The following is a 16,627-nucleotide window of genomic DNA, read 5'->3' on the forward strand; positions in this document are numbered from 1 at the left end:
TGCATTGTTTTGAGAGTGGGGACTATTTTCATGGTGAAAACCTAAGATCTTTGATCGGGCGACGACGATGTTGGAGCACTGTTCCCTTCTTGGAGGCGTTGTTTTTTGGAGAGTCTGCAATTCAGGTGTTGTCATGGTGGTTGATGTATTGCTGTTGTTAGGTCCGTGATACTGTAGCGGGACTTTTGTTTCTTAGTTTTCTTTTCCTTTTTTGGCTATGTGCATCCGTAGTGCCATTAGGGTGGTGCGTTGTTGCAGAGGCTGGATGTATTTGGTATCTCTCGATATTAATATATTCCCTTTATCAAAAAAAAAACATCCTTTTAGCCATTTAACTTTATTTATAAAATGAGCCAAAGTCAATATCAAGGAAACGGATAAGAGATCGCCCATTCGGCTATGAAATTAATTTTACCTGAGCGACCCACCATGAGAAGATTCAAAATCATCCATTTCCACCGTCGTCAATTTCCAATTAGTTCGTCCGTTTCTTAATTTCCCTGTTGATCATCCCCTGGCCCCCGACATCCGTGCAACTGTTTTGCCACGAAATTTCTTATACTACCTCTGATGTAAATTAGTTGTTCTAGATTCGATAAATCCTCGATAGATTTAGACAATATATGTAATAATTAATTTGGACAGAAGGGAGTAGCATTATTTACTCAGTTGAGCTGCAAATGAATCCAACAATTAACTAATAACCAGAAAGCTTTTGGGAACAATCAACACAACTAAAGCTAAATCCCGATTGAAGAACAGAAAGAATACCCAAGAACTATATACATATGTTTGCGATTGCCTGCAAACCTTTCGTGTACCTACCGCCTACAAAAATCCGTCAGCTGAATCTACATTATGGAGCAGGTGCTCGGCCTGGAGTGGTACTGCTGGTAACCATAGGCGCCGGCGGGGTGCTCGTAAACCGGCACCGCGTGCGAAGGGTACTGGTAGTAGTTCCATGGGTACGTGTACTCGACGACGGCCGCCGCGGGCTTCTGCTCCTCCTTCTTGGCATCGCCGACCTGCACGAGCTGCGCGTGGCCGACCTTCTTGCGCAGCGCGGTGGTTAGCCTGACGGAATCGATGCCGTCGCCGACCACCACCACCTGGTCCCTGCCGTCCCCGGCCAGCGCCACCGAGTCCACCCCTGACGTCGCCGCCACCAGCGCCATGGCCTTGGACCGGCACCTGTCGGACGTCATATCCACCTTGATCACAATCTTTTGCGTCATCGCGGCGTGCTCTGAATTGAATTCTTCACAGAGTGCTACCGGGATGCTGAACACAGCCACACAGGAGGTTGGAAACTCGGAATCAAGTTTTAGGCTAATGGAGGAAGTGAGAGTAGCAAGCTAGAAGCAAGTTCTCCGTGGAGGGAGCAGAGACCTAAGGTCCATATATATAGTGCCGCTGGTCAGTCAGTGATGCGAGTGTGTGTATGCGCGTACTCTGAAACTGCCACACCGTGTGATTGCGAGATCAAAAGGCGTTTCCGTGAGTAGTTAGCTAGATTCTTTTGGGGAAAGATGGGAATTTGTTTATGACCTGGTGCGTCAGTTAGCTGGAGAGGCGACTCGGCAAGAAACAAGAGTGCGACTAGCTAGTCAGTGCCCAACTTAGTGACCAAAGCAAGCATTTGATGCTTGACCTGGGGGTCTTCGGCTGTTAAGGCAAGTACTACTCCATATTTGTTTCTTGTTGATTCGGAATCTTGTTGGGGGACAAAGAACATTTGCTGCTCTCATGTGTATGCTCGGAAAACGCGACAACGTACAGGGAGCAGAGCTAAAACATACGCTGATGCCGTTCTGTCGTACTCCTCTCGACGGCGACGGCAACATGGACGACGCGCGCGGTCACTGGTCAGCACCGTGTGGTACGGGCATGACGAAACTGTCGCCGGCTGTCGCGTTCATGGACGACGTGCGAAGACTCCTGATGGGCTGAATTGCCTTACCTTTACAGTGTGGAAAATGGACTCCGTAGGGGTGTTTCTCGGTTAACAATTTTTACCCGAGAGCACCGGAATTAACGGTTACCGTGAAATCTCGGAAATCTCAGGAATTTACCGAGCGAATTAATTCAAACAGAATTTAAAAAAATTTAAACCTTAAAATAAAAATAAAAATATCCTTTGTACACTATAAGGCTTGCTAGGCATAGCGTTTAGGCCAGTGTTTTTTGAACAGACCAGGCGTGGGTTCGATTCCCGTGGGAGTACATGCTACTTTTTTGATAATTTAGCCAAAACTTACCACCACAACAGACCGTTCTATCTTCTATGAGTAAATGAAAGCGTTCGTATGTTAGTCAACCGTCTTTTTCTGAAGTACAAATTCAAATGTAACGGTACGAGTGTTTCTCGGAGGGTAACGAGATTTCCGGTTTTCGGGGAGATATACTGTAATGACTCATGAGTACCTTAGTAGGACAGGTACATTCAGAGCAATGCTTAGAGCATCTCTAGTGGTTCCTCTAAATGAGGACCTTTATATCTTCATATAGATGATCATCTATAAAGATTCTCTTTTAGATGTCCTAAATTTTTCAGTGGAACGTCTATATTTTTTATTTAGTCACTGTCAAGTAGACCTCTTGATCTCAGATGTATGTGGGGACACGTCCACGGGGAAGGATTTTACTTTGGATGGTCGTCGCTTCGTCCTCCAGATTTGGTGAATGAGTAGAGGAAATGGATGGTCCTCTATATTTAGATGGTCGTTTAGATGAGCCACTTGGAAGCGTTTTTCAGCTCATGGTCACCTATACGCATTTAGAGAATCATATAGAGGAACCACTAGAGATGCTCTTAATTAGTAGCCCAAAACAGCAAGATGTTTTAGCCGGAGGATGTGCTCTTTATTTGAAAAAAATCATATTTCAAAGTAAAAAAAAAACTGAAAAATATTCTGCGTAGCTACTAGCTAGGCAATAATATACTACTATAAGCAGCTACGCAGAAATGACAAAAATGTGATATGAGAACAGTGAACAGGACGAAGTCTCAAAACTCCAAAATTTGTTAGATTTTTTTATTTTTGTCTAGCCTGAAATATAAGCATTTTGCACGTTTATAATATATATTATTATTTTGCGAAACCTATAGTGTTGTCTATATTAGAGGGAAATGCAGATCTGTGGAGTGCGCTGTTTCGCGTCACTGTGCTCCATCAAACGAAAAGGAAGGCGCACCAAGATGCATTTGTTTAATCTTGAACTGGTTGAATGCATGCATATTTGTAAATTGGCTATATATAATACGGTTACACAGCTTAATTATATTAACTACCCTCTCGCTCATCCTTGACCGGTCGTAGCTATGACCAGTTGCGACATCTATCAATAGCGGTTTGGAGTGATCATATGCAAAGGCAGCATCGAGGAGCACACGCATGTGATTCCATAGCTTTCTTCTCCATTCTTTAGATTCCTCAAAGAACGTACAGGACGGGTATGCTTGGACCATAAAATAGACCGTATATATGCTTACCTGCACCAAGTAGGATTAGAATTCTACTGGCTACCAATCCATGACACATGGCGCGTACCATGAACACGCCGGGAAGCACGGTTTCATACGCGCTTCATCTGTAGCCAACGTGTGGTTCCTATTAGTGGAGATGAGGGGAAAGCCTCTTATTCAGAAATAATATGGTCTCCGATCGGTATAGTGAGGTTGTAGTTTTTTTATTTTCTGAAGTGTGTGTTAGGGCATGGACAACATGGGCCGCTATCAAGAGGCGCTAGGCTAGATTGGGTGCAGCACCTTTACCATGGGTGCTCTTTTCACCGTGGGAGTCCGAATTTGTTAACTGAAGAGGACCACAAGTTGGACCACCATATACATCACATTTCAAAGAAAACAAATTTACAACACATGGGTAGTTTGAAATTTTTCCATAAAGGAAATACATTAATATCGAGAGATATCAATTACATCCAGCATACTGCAACAACGCAATGCTCTAATGGAAGTACGGATGCACACAGCTAAAAAGTAAAAAAAGAAAACTAAAAAATAAAAGTCTTGCTACGGTATTCAAGCCGTAGCAAGCAACAATACATCCACCACCAAGACAACACCTGAACTCTAGGCTCTCCAAAAGCGACGCCTCCAAGAAGGAACGATTGCACAAGCGCAGCCATCGCCCGATCAAAAGACCTTAGGTTTCACCTACGAAGACCTTAGAAATAAATTTTTTTTATTGTAGTGCGTCTACTTTAATAACTCTAAAAAGTGAAAAAAAAATGTATGTTTTGGGGTATACTGGGTGTTTTAATACTCTATAAATTAAGGGTGTGGCTATTTCTCAGTCGACTGAAATTTCAGTTGTAATTAATATTGCAATTGATAACTACCACAAATTACGAAGCAAATTTAACGGTGTAGGACTTGACTCAGCACGAATTTAGTTCTCGGCTAGCTGAGAACTAGCAAATTTATTCCTCGAAAAAAAAACTAGCAAATCCCATAAATCAAATTCCCGTAGTGACTACTCAAATGAGAGGCAAATGAATTGATAAATTAATTAATACTACATAACAACACTACGCAAATCCACGTTTGGAATTTGCGACCCTACTAACACCCTGATCGAAGAACAAAAAGACTATACTCAAGACCTCTATGCGTAGGGTCGTAGACATGCAACCTTTCGTGTACCCTGCCGTTTACAAAAATCCGTCAGCTCAATCTACATTATGGAGCATGTGTTTGGCCGGGAGTGGTACTGCTGGTAACCATAGGCGCCGGCGGGGTGCTCGTAGACCGGCACCGAATGCGAAGGGTAGTACTGGTAGTAGTGCCACGGGTACTCCACAGCGGTGGCGGCAGTGGCGGCTTCCGCCGGCTTCTTCTTCTCCTCCTCCTTCTTGGCGTCGCTGACCTGCAGGAGCTGCGCGTGGCCGACCTTCTTCCGCAGCGCGGTGGTGAGCTTGACGGGGTCGACGCCGTCGCCGACCACCACCACCTGGTCCTTGGGATCTCCGGCGAGCGCCACCGAGTCCACCCCCGATGTGGCCGCCACCAGCGCCATCGCCTTTGACCGGCACCTCTCGCTGGACATCTCCACCTTGATCACGATCTTTTGCGTCATCGCGGCTGGCTTTAGGTTTCTTCACGGAATGCCTTGAGGCTATCGGGATTATCGGGACTCTGACGAGGGAGGTGGTGATAAGCTTTCAGGAATGGAAGGCTTGAACACTAGTGATGGGTCGAGAAAGGCTAGAAGCAAGTTTGCCGTGGAGGGAGCAGAAAACCTGGCGTTGATATATATAGGGTCGATTGAGTGTGTGTCAGTGTATGCGCGTACTCCGAAACTGCCACACCTGATTGCGAGATCAAAAGGCGTTCATGGGGGTAGTTCGGATGCGATTAGAGAAATCGAGGTTCTAGCTAGGCCCGTTAGCTCAAGAGACGACGACTCGGCAAGAAAGAAACCGTGTTTGCGGTACACTATACAGTATACTACTCAGCATGCTGCTACTACTACTACTGTATAAAAGAAAGAAACCAGCGTGCGACAAGTCAGTGACCAAGCCATCGCGTTCCTTACCTTGGACTATTTGGGTCATACTCATGTCAACGGCGACGGCGATATTTTGTGTGAACTGATGGTGATGCGCGCGATCACTGGCAGGGGTACTCTCCGAAACGGTCGCCAGGGTGTCCCGTTCATGGACGACGACGTGCGAAGACCCCTGGCGAAAAATTCAGGTTGGAAAGAGAAGGTGGACACTGTCAGGTCTAAACGGAGATCAACTTCTGGATACTGTTATTGTTACACTAACTAGCATAGTGGCCCTCGCAATTGCGAGGGTATCATCTTTATTTTTCTTAGAGGGATGTTTATTGTATTTACTATGTGAAGATTATGATGGAAATAAATTTATGAGTTTCTTACAATTATATTTCATGAAAGATAATACATTTTCTAGCCCCAATTCCCACTAAATAAATATACTCTAGATAAATCATATTTAATTATCTTTATTTGGCGAGCAATTGTTAGAAAATTTTTAAATAATGTAAATTTAACAGATGTCTCGTTTTACATGATATTAAATTGTTATGTAAAATTAAAAATTTGGATTTGGACTTAGTGTGAAATATAGATGTAGAAGAATGGTCCATGTAGCAACCTAGTTGCTTCTTTGACGCTAACACATTGAAATATTGGCTCGGTCTGGGTCAAAGTTTTTGTATGGATCCATATTTACCGCATAGTAATTTTCTGAGCTAGGGTTTCTCATGGCTTGTTCTTTTTTTTTCACCGCTAGTTTGGTATTATGGCATGTGTAGATCCGAAATATTTGAAAGCAACTTCCAATATAATTTTTTTAGAATTTGAGAGGTCAGTTCAACTACAACACGTTACAGTTTTTATTACTTTCATACATACGTTCATACTCAAATGGACGTATAGACGAATCAATTTATTTTAAAGCCTTTAATATATTTTCTTGACACAATGTCATTTTTCAAAATATATGCTACCATATCCTATAATAGTATCATGCAGATACATCCAACTTTGGAGTTTTTCATCTCACCGACCAGCTTAGAGTTAGCTTTGCCTACCTATATCTATACTCCGCGCGGATTTCATCCACATAAATCATCTAGCTAGTTTGAGTGCTCGTATAGCATCCGGACTCTTTTTTAGTTCCTTAGCTATCATAATTGTTTCGTCCTAGAAAATACTCCTTCTGCATATATTTTAAATCTCCGGTGTTAATATATGTAGTAAATGAAGAGTAAACGGGTCAGATTATTTAGCACATATGTCATATGTATATTGCCTTTCTCTTATATATGTGCCACCATATCGTTAGATAGTATTATTGGTATGTCGTCATTTTTTTCAAATATATGCCGTCATATTCTAGGGTAGTATCACTCGTATGTCATGACACATCACCTAGCTTGGAGTTAGCTTCGCGTGTCTATATCTATATTTGGCACGGGAATCCAACCACATAAATCATGTAGCTAGCCTGAGTGCTTGTTGTATAGCATCTAGACTCTATTTTTATGTTATTTAACCTTCGCTATTGTTCCATCCTGAAAAATATTCCTTATAAATATGTTTTAAATTTTCAAGATTAATGTACGTAGTTAACATAGAGTGAACAGGTCGGATTATTTAGCACATGTGGGAAAACACGGTGGCTTCCTTTTATTCGTATATTGCCTATATCATATATATGTCACAATATTCTTGGGTTGTATCACTCGTATGTCCTGACACACACAAAATCATTAGCTAAAAGTAGACACGGTCAGCTTTAAAGCTTTTTCTTCTCACTGATGAGTTTGTAGTCAGCTTGGTATATCTATATATGTGTATCCGACGCAGATTTTATATACACATAAATCATCTAGCTGACTTAGGTGCACGTATAGCATCCATACTCTATTTCTCAACGTACAACAGCAAACTAACTCGTTCGTTAGAGGACACATTTGTTCCGTTCCAAAACATACTCCTTATGATGTTATGCATATATTTTAAATCTCCGGTTTGGAAAATTTTGAATTGGCACGACAATACTCTTATGTTTTGAGCTGACCTAGGTGCACGCATAGCATATATACTCTATTTCCCAACGTACGACAGCAACCCGACTGGTTCATTAGTGGTCACATGTATTCCGTTCCAAAATATGCTCCTTATGCATATATTTTAAATCTCCGGTTTCTGAAAATTCAAATTGGCACGACAATAGTCTTATGTTTTTCTATTTCTACTTTTTTTAATGAAATCTATGTATTCCTACAGAAAAATTCAATTCACACGACCATGTGTATGAGTATTTTTTTTTCTTAAGAATCAAAGATGGCGAATTAAGTGCAATATATACGCGTGCGAGACATGTATTGAAGTCATTCTGGCTGGTATGCCACTTATAAATGGTGCATGGGGTGCTTTGACCTGATATATTTTTTAGTCTCTCATGAATGGATTCGTGGGAACCTAATCTGATATGGTGAGAGAAATTAGAGATAGAGTTAGCCTTTTCTTTTGACGGAGACATATCTAGTCTTTTGTTACGTGAAGTATTGGGACTCGTTTTGGTACTGGTTAACAGTCGAGAGACTCCTTGGTATATTTTTCGGAGACTCCTCCGTACCTTTCCAGGTGTAACGTGTTTTGTAACGTGACATATTTTACGTAACTTTGACCTAATATTTAATCTCAACCTTTACTATTACAATCAACGGAGCCAGTAATTTTAACTTACGTGGATTAACCTGGTGTCTCTGTTAAAACATCCTTATTTTGCTTTTAGTATATAATAGATGACGGGCGAGCTACTGGAATACTGGCGACTGCCGGACTGATACTAGTACATTGATAGTGATTTAGGGCAAACGCTGTAATCCATTTGAATTGATTCGATACATGCATGCCAATAACACTAGACTTACTGACTGCTTAGCCTACAAAATCTTTACGGACTGATGTGCCTTGAATTGGTTGGCTGAGATTTTGTTCCTCTCTGAAAAATTGGACCACGTTCTCGTTTTCTACCTTTACATGCAATGCCACGACCTGAATCCGTAAGCCAATTCCGTAGAAGCTGGTCTGAGCAGCCCACGTGCTTCCCTAATCTCCATTCTTTAGTTTCTTCAAACCACGTAAAGGGAGGGTATTCGTGCCTACACGAAGGCAGGATTAGAATTCAGAGGGCACCGAGCGAAAGTGACTGACGTGTTCGTTTATCGTTTACGGACTACTACATTAATTGGAACCGGTGCAGATCTGGCAGGGTATCTGGGATTATACAAATTAAGACCTTGACCTGAGAGAGACGACTAGCTAAAGTCGCTGAGATTGTATTGAAATTAGGGTTTGCAATGATGCGTGATACTACAAAGGTTTCGATACCCTTCTCGGTTGCTCCTCCTAGCCCTTATATAGTGGATTAGGTCTCAGATTCCACATCTGGATCAGTTACGATGATCTATGTTGGTATACCTGACATTGCATATACTTGCCTATTTTCGTAGTTCCTATTCTTGGACTTCTCTTGGGCTTCGTGGGTCTTGTACGCTTCATCCTGAATCCGCACTAGGGTTGTCCCTGTTGAGTACCCAATATGGTATACCCATGTCACCGCCCGAGCCTGCCCGCGTCACCACCGCTAGTCCGCGTCATCCCTGTGCTTGTGGTCGTGGTGCAGAACCTACACAACGAGGAGAATAGGAAGAGGAAGAGGCGACGATCAAACATCGGGCACCTCTGCATCCCGCGCAACCGAGCGATGGGCTCGGAGATGCCGATGCAGGTTTACTTCACCGAGGAACCTACCTATCTTGCGCATCTCTTCCGTAGACGGCTTCGGATGAGCCAAGAGATGTTCGTCACAATAGTGAAGGAATGCGAGGATAGGTGATGTTATTTCACTTGCTAGAGAAATGCCACCGGCCTCATCGGGTTTACCCCGTACCAGAAAATCTCGACGGCGATGAAAATTATGGCCTACGAAATAGCCATCGCTTATACGGACGAGTATCTCTGAATTGGTGAAGATACGTCAATCAAATCGATTCGCCTCTTTGCGAAAACAGTGATCTATGTGGTCGGAGAAAAGTATCTCCGAGCTCCGAGTGAGGAGGCCACAAACAGGTTGCTGGCTATGAATGAGGCAAGGAGATGGTCAGGGATGCTTGGTAGTATCGAATGTATGCATTGGATGTGAAATAATTGCCCGACAGCATGGCACGATCAGTGATCCAACTATTGTGCTTGAAGTCGTGGCCTCGGAGGATCCCTGGATTGGCATGCTTTCTTTGGCCTGCCAGGATTTCCGAACGACATCAATGTTCAGCAAAGATCACCTCTTTTTGGTAAGCTTTTCAATGGTGAGGCGCCGGCTTGCAACTTAACAGTCCATGAACATAACATGGGGTACTATCTAGCAGATGAGATCTATCCAAAATAGTCCACATTTGTGAAAACCATACCCAAACCAGCCAACAAGAATGAAGCTCATTTTGCAAAAATCAAGAAACTACTCGCGAGGACATAGAGAGAGTCTTCGGTGTTCCGTAACATAGGTTTGGTATTGTTCGAGGGCCAGCCAGATTTTAGGATAAAAAGACCCTTCATAACATCATCACTGCTTGCGTGATCCTGCATAATATGGGATGAGAGAGATATGGATCTTCCCTTTCAATTTGATAATGTTGGCAGCCGTGTGAAGCTTGCTAGAAATCCTAATCGAATCAAAGCTTTTCTTGAGACATACAAGCATATTGAGGATAGTGACAAGCATACCCAGTTGCGAGAGGATTTTGTCTAACATCAATGCGAATTGATTGTCGGTTAATTTATGTTTTTTGATATTTCATTCTCAATGTGTGTGAAACTATTGTATTCTCTTCATTTGACCATTCATTTGTTTAATTATTTGATTTGAACAAGTATTGTAATTTGAATGTTGTTGTACCATGTGATTTGAAAAATAAATTTGATTTATATTGCTATGTTTGAATGAGATATACATAAACCAGCAAAACCCTGTTTTTCAGATGGGGGACGATTCAGCATAACATATACAACATCCATATACCGTAAAAAAAACACATTCCATTTTACGGTATTGCTATGCGGGATCTGCTCTGCGGCGTTGTTTTTCGCAGCCAAAAATCCCAATGTGGTTAACCCCACCCGTGTTATGCGATACCGCTGGATGGGGTATCCGCTAGAGATGCTCTCATCTCGAGCCGATACCTGAAAGTTGGTACAACACAAATAGTTTGCAAATCGGTTTTGCCGTTTAAGTTTGCAGGATTTGTTCTCTCGCTATTATTTTTTTGATCAAGAGTACATGTATTTGTTTGATATGTGGCTCAGATCGAAACATATGGATTGACACATAAAAGACATATATTTCACATGCTCTCTGAGTATAATATATGTAAATATGGAAGACATCAATGCCTAAATAAAAGTCATATATATATATATATATATATATATATATATATATATATATATGCCACTATGTTCAATCGAACTCTTGGATAAAAAGAAACAATGAGCAACACATAATAGCTGAGAGCGAACAACAGAATTTGATGCTTCTGAAGCCGAGTCATAGCACTGGTAGTGCTACAGATTGCTATTCAACCCAGAGAGAAAAAAGATGGGAGGGGATCTACTCAAGCTTTGCTCTTGCAGTCACGGCCGGCTTGAGAGCTTGAGCTCTTGTACGACTTGGAAAAATCGGTATGAGTGTACAATGGAGTACTAATCTACATTATCGAGCAGGTGTCCGGGCGCGCGCACGCGTACCCGTACCCGTCGCCGGCAGAAATAGGGTAGGCGACGCTGACCGGCTCCGGTTGCCATTGGTAGTGGTACGGGTAGTAGTACCCCGGGTGGGACTGGTACTCGACCACCTCGGCCGCGGCCGCAGCCGGCTTCTTCTCCTCCTCCTTCTTGACGTCGCCGACCTGCACCAGCTGCGCGGGGCCGACCTTCCTCCGCAGCGCGCTGGTGAGCTTGACGGGGTCGACGCCGTCGCCGACGACCACCAACTGGTCCTTGGCGTCTCCGGCCAGCGCCACCGAGTCCACCCCTCGCGTCGCCGCCGCCAGCGCCATCGCCCTCGGCCGGCACCTGTCGCTCGACATCTGCACCTGGATCACGATCTTCTGCGTCATTGCTGCTTTGCTTTGGTTTCTGCAGGTGTTGGATGAGAATCAGAGTGCTGAGTGCTGAGTGCCCTTCGCTGCAGGGCTGCGCTCCTATATATAAGATCGAAGAGCGCGCGCGAGGTACACTTGTAGAGTGTAGAGCGTACCACTTGTGCTTTGTTTGAGGTTGCGACAATGATGAAGACGCGGTTGCTGTTGACGTACACTTGTACTCCGTAGATTGTAGAGTGTACTTGTTAGACTTTCTCCCGTTGCCCCTGACGCGCAAGGAAGCGTGTTTGAAGCTTCCACTTTCCAAGTTGGTTGCCAAGAAGGTCCTCTGCTTCACCAAGTTGAAAAAAATACATCTCGGCTCGGAAGAAGGCATTTTGTTTACAGGGAGGTCGAACGAGACCAGAGTGATTTATCTTGATCGCCATGTGGTTCCACGGACCGGTACTTAGTCGCCGATCAGAACGCTTTATGATTGAGATGTAAGCGACAACGAAAACGAGTGATTTCATTGCATCTATATGCTGATCACGCGACCCGCACATCGGGCAGAAGAACTATTAAACTAGGGCATAGAGGAATTGACCTGAGCCGACGGCTGACTTGACACGGATAAACACACAGAGGGAGAGCATACGCAGGCTCATCATCTTGGCAGATGTTTTTGCCCTATGTTTTGTTTCTGAATTCTTAAATGGACAAAAGAAACTCGTATTCTCGCTCCAATCTGATCAGTTGTGGTACCCTGTCCCTTTACCTGGCGATTGCTATAGCATTTCCTCTTATTTAAAATTAATAATAAAATTTCAATCAAGCATCCAGCAGGTGGCCTATTAGCTCAGCTGGTTAGAGCGTCGTGCTAATAACGCGAAGGTCGCAGGTTCGAGACCTGCATGGGCCAGCCTATTCTATTTTTAAAGTTTTTAGCGGTCTGCCATGTTTCATCGTTTAATCGTTTTTATCTTATGACGGTGTCAAGTTCTGAATATATGGTACAGTATAAGGGTATGTACAATGGGGGCTGGGGAGTGCTTAAAGAGATATTTAGCAAAATATACCTTTTTTTTCTAGGCACTAGTTCTTATTTCCATTAGTCAGATTGACATATCTATTGTTGCAATAGCAAGGTCGCAGGTTCAAGACCTGTATGGGTCGACCTCTTCATTTTTTTTTGTTTGTTAGTTTTTAGCGGCCTGCCATGTTTCTTCGTTTAATCGTTGTTGTCTTATGACGGTGTCAAATTCATGGTGTAAGGGCATGTACAATGGGGACTCGGGAGTGGTTAGAGATACTTAGCAAAATTAACATTTTTTCTAAGAATATGCCAAACTAGGTGCGTCTACTATACAGATAAGCACTATTAGTGCTTAAAAAAGTTTATTTTATTTTTTAACACTGTACTAAGCATCTTGCATTGTACATGACAATGGTGTTTCTTTCCAACAGATTTGTTGTTTGTACATTCGGGTATGCACGTAGTCGTAGGCCTGTTGTATGGGATAGGGGTTCTGTGTTGCCCATGCTCAAAAAATGTGGCTCCCTTGTTACACAAAAGAGCTATGTTGTACTCCCACTGCATTGTTTTTTACGCCTGCCATGTGTTGTTGTGCTCCTTATGTGTGATGTGTAACAATGTTGATGGCTCGAGGATATCAGCAGGCCTAGATGTCGGTAGAATACACTGCATAAATCCATCTTTCAATGGTTAAGTATAGGAACCAGGATAGGGTGGGTGCTGAAGTGGAGTTGCCATGAAGATTTCTGGTATCGTGGAGGAAGTTTACAAAAAAGGGAATGCGTGGGATGGAGCAAATGATTGATGCTCTCGTTTTCGAGATGGTTCAAATAAAAATAAAGTTGCTCCGGCCATATTTGATCATGAAGTTGGCTCTGGGCTGATTTTTAGTAAACGAAGCACAAAAGGCAACACCAAGCCCATAGCCAAATGTGAATTGAATTCACAAGTAGATAGCTAGAGAATTGATATTTATTACTATTGAATAAGCTCAATTTCTGTAAATTAGGTAAAACCTAAGAAGTTTTGATTCTAGAAAAACTAATATATTTGCATCATGGCTTGCTTGCGGAGTTTTATCAGAAGTTCTAGGATGTCATAAAAGGTGGACTAATGGCTATGTTTGTGCAATTGCAAAATGGAGATTCACCTTTTTTAAGTTAAATTTTGGGGTGCCCCAAAAAAGGAAGATGCAAGAAGAATAAATAAATATAGGATGATTTGTGTCTTGAATTTGAGCTTCAATTTTCTTACGAAGGTTCGAACAAATAGAGCTGCTGAGATTGCACATAAGGTTGTGTGGCCTACTCAGTCAACTTTTATATATTCCTGGGGGAATATTTTAGAGGGTGTTGCAGTCTTCATGAAACCATCCATGAGCTTCATAGAACTAAAATGGATGGACTAAGTGACTTTGACAAGGCCTATGACAAAGTTAAATGGTCATTTTTGAAACAAGCTTTGCGAATGAAGTGTTTCCCACCTTTGTGGTATGAATGGATTGCAAGGTTCGTGCAAGGTGGTAGTGTCGGTATTCGTGTGAACAATGATCTCAGTCATTATATTGAACCATTAAAAGGGTTGAGACAGGGGGTTCATTTATCTCCTCTTCTCTTTAATATTGTTGTAGATATGTTGACAATCCTTTCTGCAAGGACAAAGGAGGATCGTCAAGCTGGTGGATTGGTACCTCAGTTGGTAGAGTGAGGTGTATCAATTCTTCAATACACCGATGATATAATCTTGTTCTTGGAGCATCATATTGCAAAGGATGTTAATATGGAATTGATTATATGCATTTTTTCAACAACTGTTTTGACTAAAAATTATTTTTCCAAGAGTGAGATATATTGCTTTGGAAAAGAAAAAGAAAAGAAAGATGACTATAGGCATATCTTATGTTGTGAGGTTGGGGCTATAACATTTAAGTATTTGGACTTTCCTATTCATTACAGAAGGATATTTGACAAAGAATGGAAACCGGTAGAGGGCCGAATTGGACGCAAGTTCCGCTGCTGGGCGGAAAAGTTGCTATCATATGGAGACCCGCTAGTATTGGCTATTTCTGTTCTTACAATCTTGCTGATGTTTTATTATCCTTCTTCCTTATACCAAAGGAGGTAGAGGTACAGAAAAGATTGGATTTTCATAGATCTTGTTTCTTCTGCCAAAGACAAAGAAGAAATACCGGTTAACTAAATAGAATATTATTTATCAAAATGACCAAGGCGGTTTGAGGTTTGAAGTTTTGGATAGTAAAAATAATAGTTTGATTAGAAAATGTATGTTCGAACTACTTAATGAGGATGGTGTAGGGTAGGAGTTGCTACGTAACAATATCTTAATACTAAGATTCTCTCCCAGGTCAAAGTTAATCCTATTGATTCACCTTTCTGAAAGAGTTTGATGAGTGTAAAAAATGTAATTCTTCCAGAGAGGATCGTTCCTTATTGGTGATGGACACAATATTCGTGTTTAGGAAGATTCATGGCTTGGCCGGCAACCTCTCGCGGTGCAATAACCTTTTTTGTTTAACGTTGCAAGACAATAGGATGTAACTATAGTAGAGGTGATGAATTTGGTGTCACTGGATATTAGATTCATTCTGGTATTGTCTCATGATAAATGGACGGCATGGGTTCACCAGGTACATCGCCTCATGGAGGTTCAGCTTTCGGATGAAGGAGATAAATTCACCTGCCATCTTACGGGTTGTGGGATTTTATCGGTGAAATCGTTATATGTCGATCTTATGAATGACCACATTGTTTTCCAAATAAATTATATATGGCGTTTAAAGGTTCCACTAAAAAATTAGGATTTTTATGTGGTTTCTAAATAAATAAAAAGTGTTACTCATGAATGATAATTTAGCCAAAACAAATTGGACATGACCTAAGAAATGTGTTTTCTGTAGTTATGAAGAATCTGTTGAACATCTTTTTATTGAATGCTCCTTTGCAAAGCTAATTTGGAGAGTTGTTATTTTTCTTTTAATATTTCTCAGCCTGGAAATGTAAAGAACATGTTTGGAAATTGGCTAAAACGAATATATAAAAGAATAAAATCTCGTATTCGTCTAGGCATTTGTGCATTGCTTTGGGCAATTTAGAATTGTCTTGATGATGTGGCTTTTAACAAAGCGGAAGGTACATTCGTTTTGCAGATTATTCACAAGGTTACTTACTGGATTCACATATAGTCATTTCTACTAACGAATCGGAGCAGCGGGTTGATGACCCACAAGTATAGGGGGTGTATCGTAGTATCTTCGATAAGTAAGAATGTCGATCCCAACGAGGAGCAGAAGGTGTTGACAAGCAGTTTCGATGAAGGATTCACTGTAAATGCTCACAGACAAGTATTCAAGGGGTTTTGATGTAACAGATGAATAAAGTACAAGTAAGTAAAATGCGAGAGAAATAATTGCAGCGAGTGGTCCAATCCTTTTTAGCACAAAGGACAAGCCGGTTTGTTTACTTATAATGACCAAACGTTCTTGAGGACACACGAGAATTTAGTCTAGTGCTTTCGCTTCATGTGGCTAAATAATCCTCATTGTTTTGATAAGTGTTATGTGGGTGAACCTATGCTAATGCACCGCCCTTCCTAGGACTAATACATACTTGTGATTATACCCCTTGCAAGCATCCGCAACTACAAGAAAGTAATAAGTACTATACTATTTGGGAACTAACATCTTTTTTGTAAGAGTTTTGAATTTTTTTTTGAGATTAATGTGGAGCTAACACGTATGCTATTTGGTAGTTTTATTCTTGTAGGGTTTCTTCTAGGTGAAGTTTTGGTGCCCTGTAGAAATTTTCTTTTTATTTAGTACGATTTGGTCAGTCCTCTTCCTTCTTTGCTTTAGCGTGTGTCGTGTTGATAGCTTAAGCATGTGTCTTTTGCTGTTTGGGGTGGGCCTCTGATCAGATTCAGGTTTTGTCTGG

At 41.9% G+C, this 16,627-nt stretch overlaps 3 protein-coding genes and 1 non-coding gene across 4 annotated transcripts; 1 reads left to right on the plus strand and 3 right to left on the minus strand.

The window, feature by feature from the left end:
- Nucleotides 1–680: 680 nt before the first annotated feature.
- LOC124687886 (disease resistance protein Pik-1-like) lies at nucleotides 681–1,360 on the minus strand. The gene has a single exon (XM_047221614.1). The coding sequence runs from the start codon at nucleotides 1,233–1,235 to the stop codon at nucleotides 852–854; it is 384 nt and encodes a 127-aa protein (XP_047077570.1). The 5' UTR covers nucleotides 1,236–1,360; the 3' UTR covers nucleotides 681–851.
- A 3,296-nt stretch (nucleotides 1,361–4,656) lies between these two features.
- Nucleotides 4,657–5,210, minus strand: LOC124687887 (heavy metal-associated isoprenylated plant protein 47-like). The gene has a single exon (XM_047221615.1). The coding sequence runs from the start codon at nucleotides 5,097–5,099 to the stop codon at nucleotides 4,698–4,700; it is 402 nt and encodes a 133-aa protein (XP_047077571.1). The 5' UTR covers nucleotides 5,100–5,210; the 3' UTR covers nucleotides 4,657–4,697.
- Nucleotides 5,211–11,121: 5,911 nt separating this feature from the next.
- Nucleotides 11,122–11,698, minus strand: LOC124687888 (disease resistance protein Pikm1-TS-like). Its single transcript, XM_047221616.1, has one exon. It carries the CDS (start codon nucleotides 11,675–11,677, stop codon nucleotides 11,267–11,269), a length of 411 nt encoding a protein of 136 aa, XP_047077572.1. The 5' UTR covers nucleotides 11,678–11,698; the 3' UTR covers nucleotides 11,122–11,266.
- Nucleotides 11,699–12,489: 791 nt separating this feature from the next.
- On the plus strand, nucleotides 12,490–12,563 carry TRNAI-AAU. Its single transcript has one exon. It is a non-coding gene; the product is annotated as a tRNA-Ile (tRNA).
- The last annotated feature ends 4,064 nt before the right edge of the window (nucleotides 12,564–16,627 follow it).

This window comes from Lolium rigidum, chromosome 2 (assembly GCF_022539505.1).
Source record: "Lolium rigidum isolate FL_2022 chromosome 2, APGP_CSIRO_Lrig_0.1, whole genome shotgun sequence".
Classification (NCBI taxonomy): domain Eukaryota; kingdom Viridiplantae; phylum Streptophyta; class Magnoliopsida; order Poales; family Poaceae; genus Lolium; species Lolium rigidum.

What these genes read in the sequence shown, in the direction of transcription:
- LOC124687886 (XM_047221614.1), bottom strand. Translation starts at nt 1,235, where the DNA reads ATGACGCAAAAGATTGTGATCAAGGTGGATATGACGTCCGACAGGTGC.
- LOC124687887 (XM_047221615.1), bottom strand. Translation starts at nt 5,099, where the DNA reads ATGACGCAAAAGATCGTGATCAAGGTGGAGATGTCCAGCGAGAGGTGC.
- LOC124687888 (XM_047221616.1), bottom strand. Translation starts at nt 11,677, where the DNA reads ATGACGCAGAAGATCGTGATCCAGGTGCAGATGTCGAGCGACAGGTGC.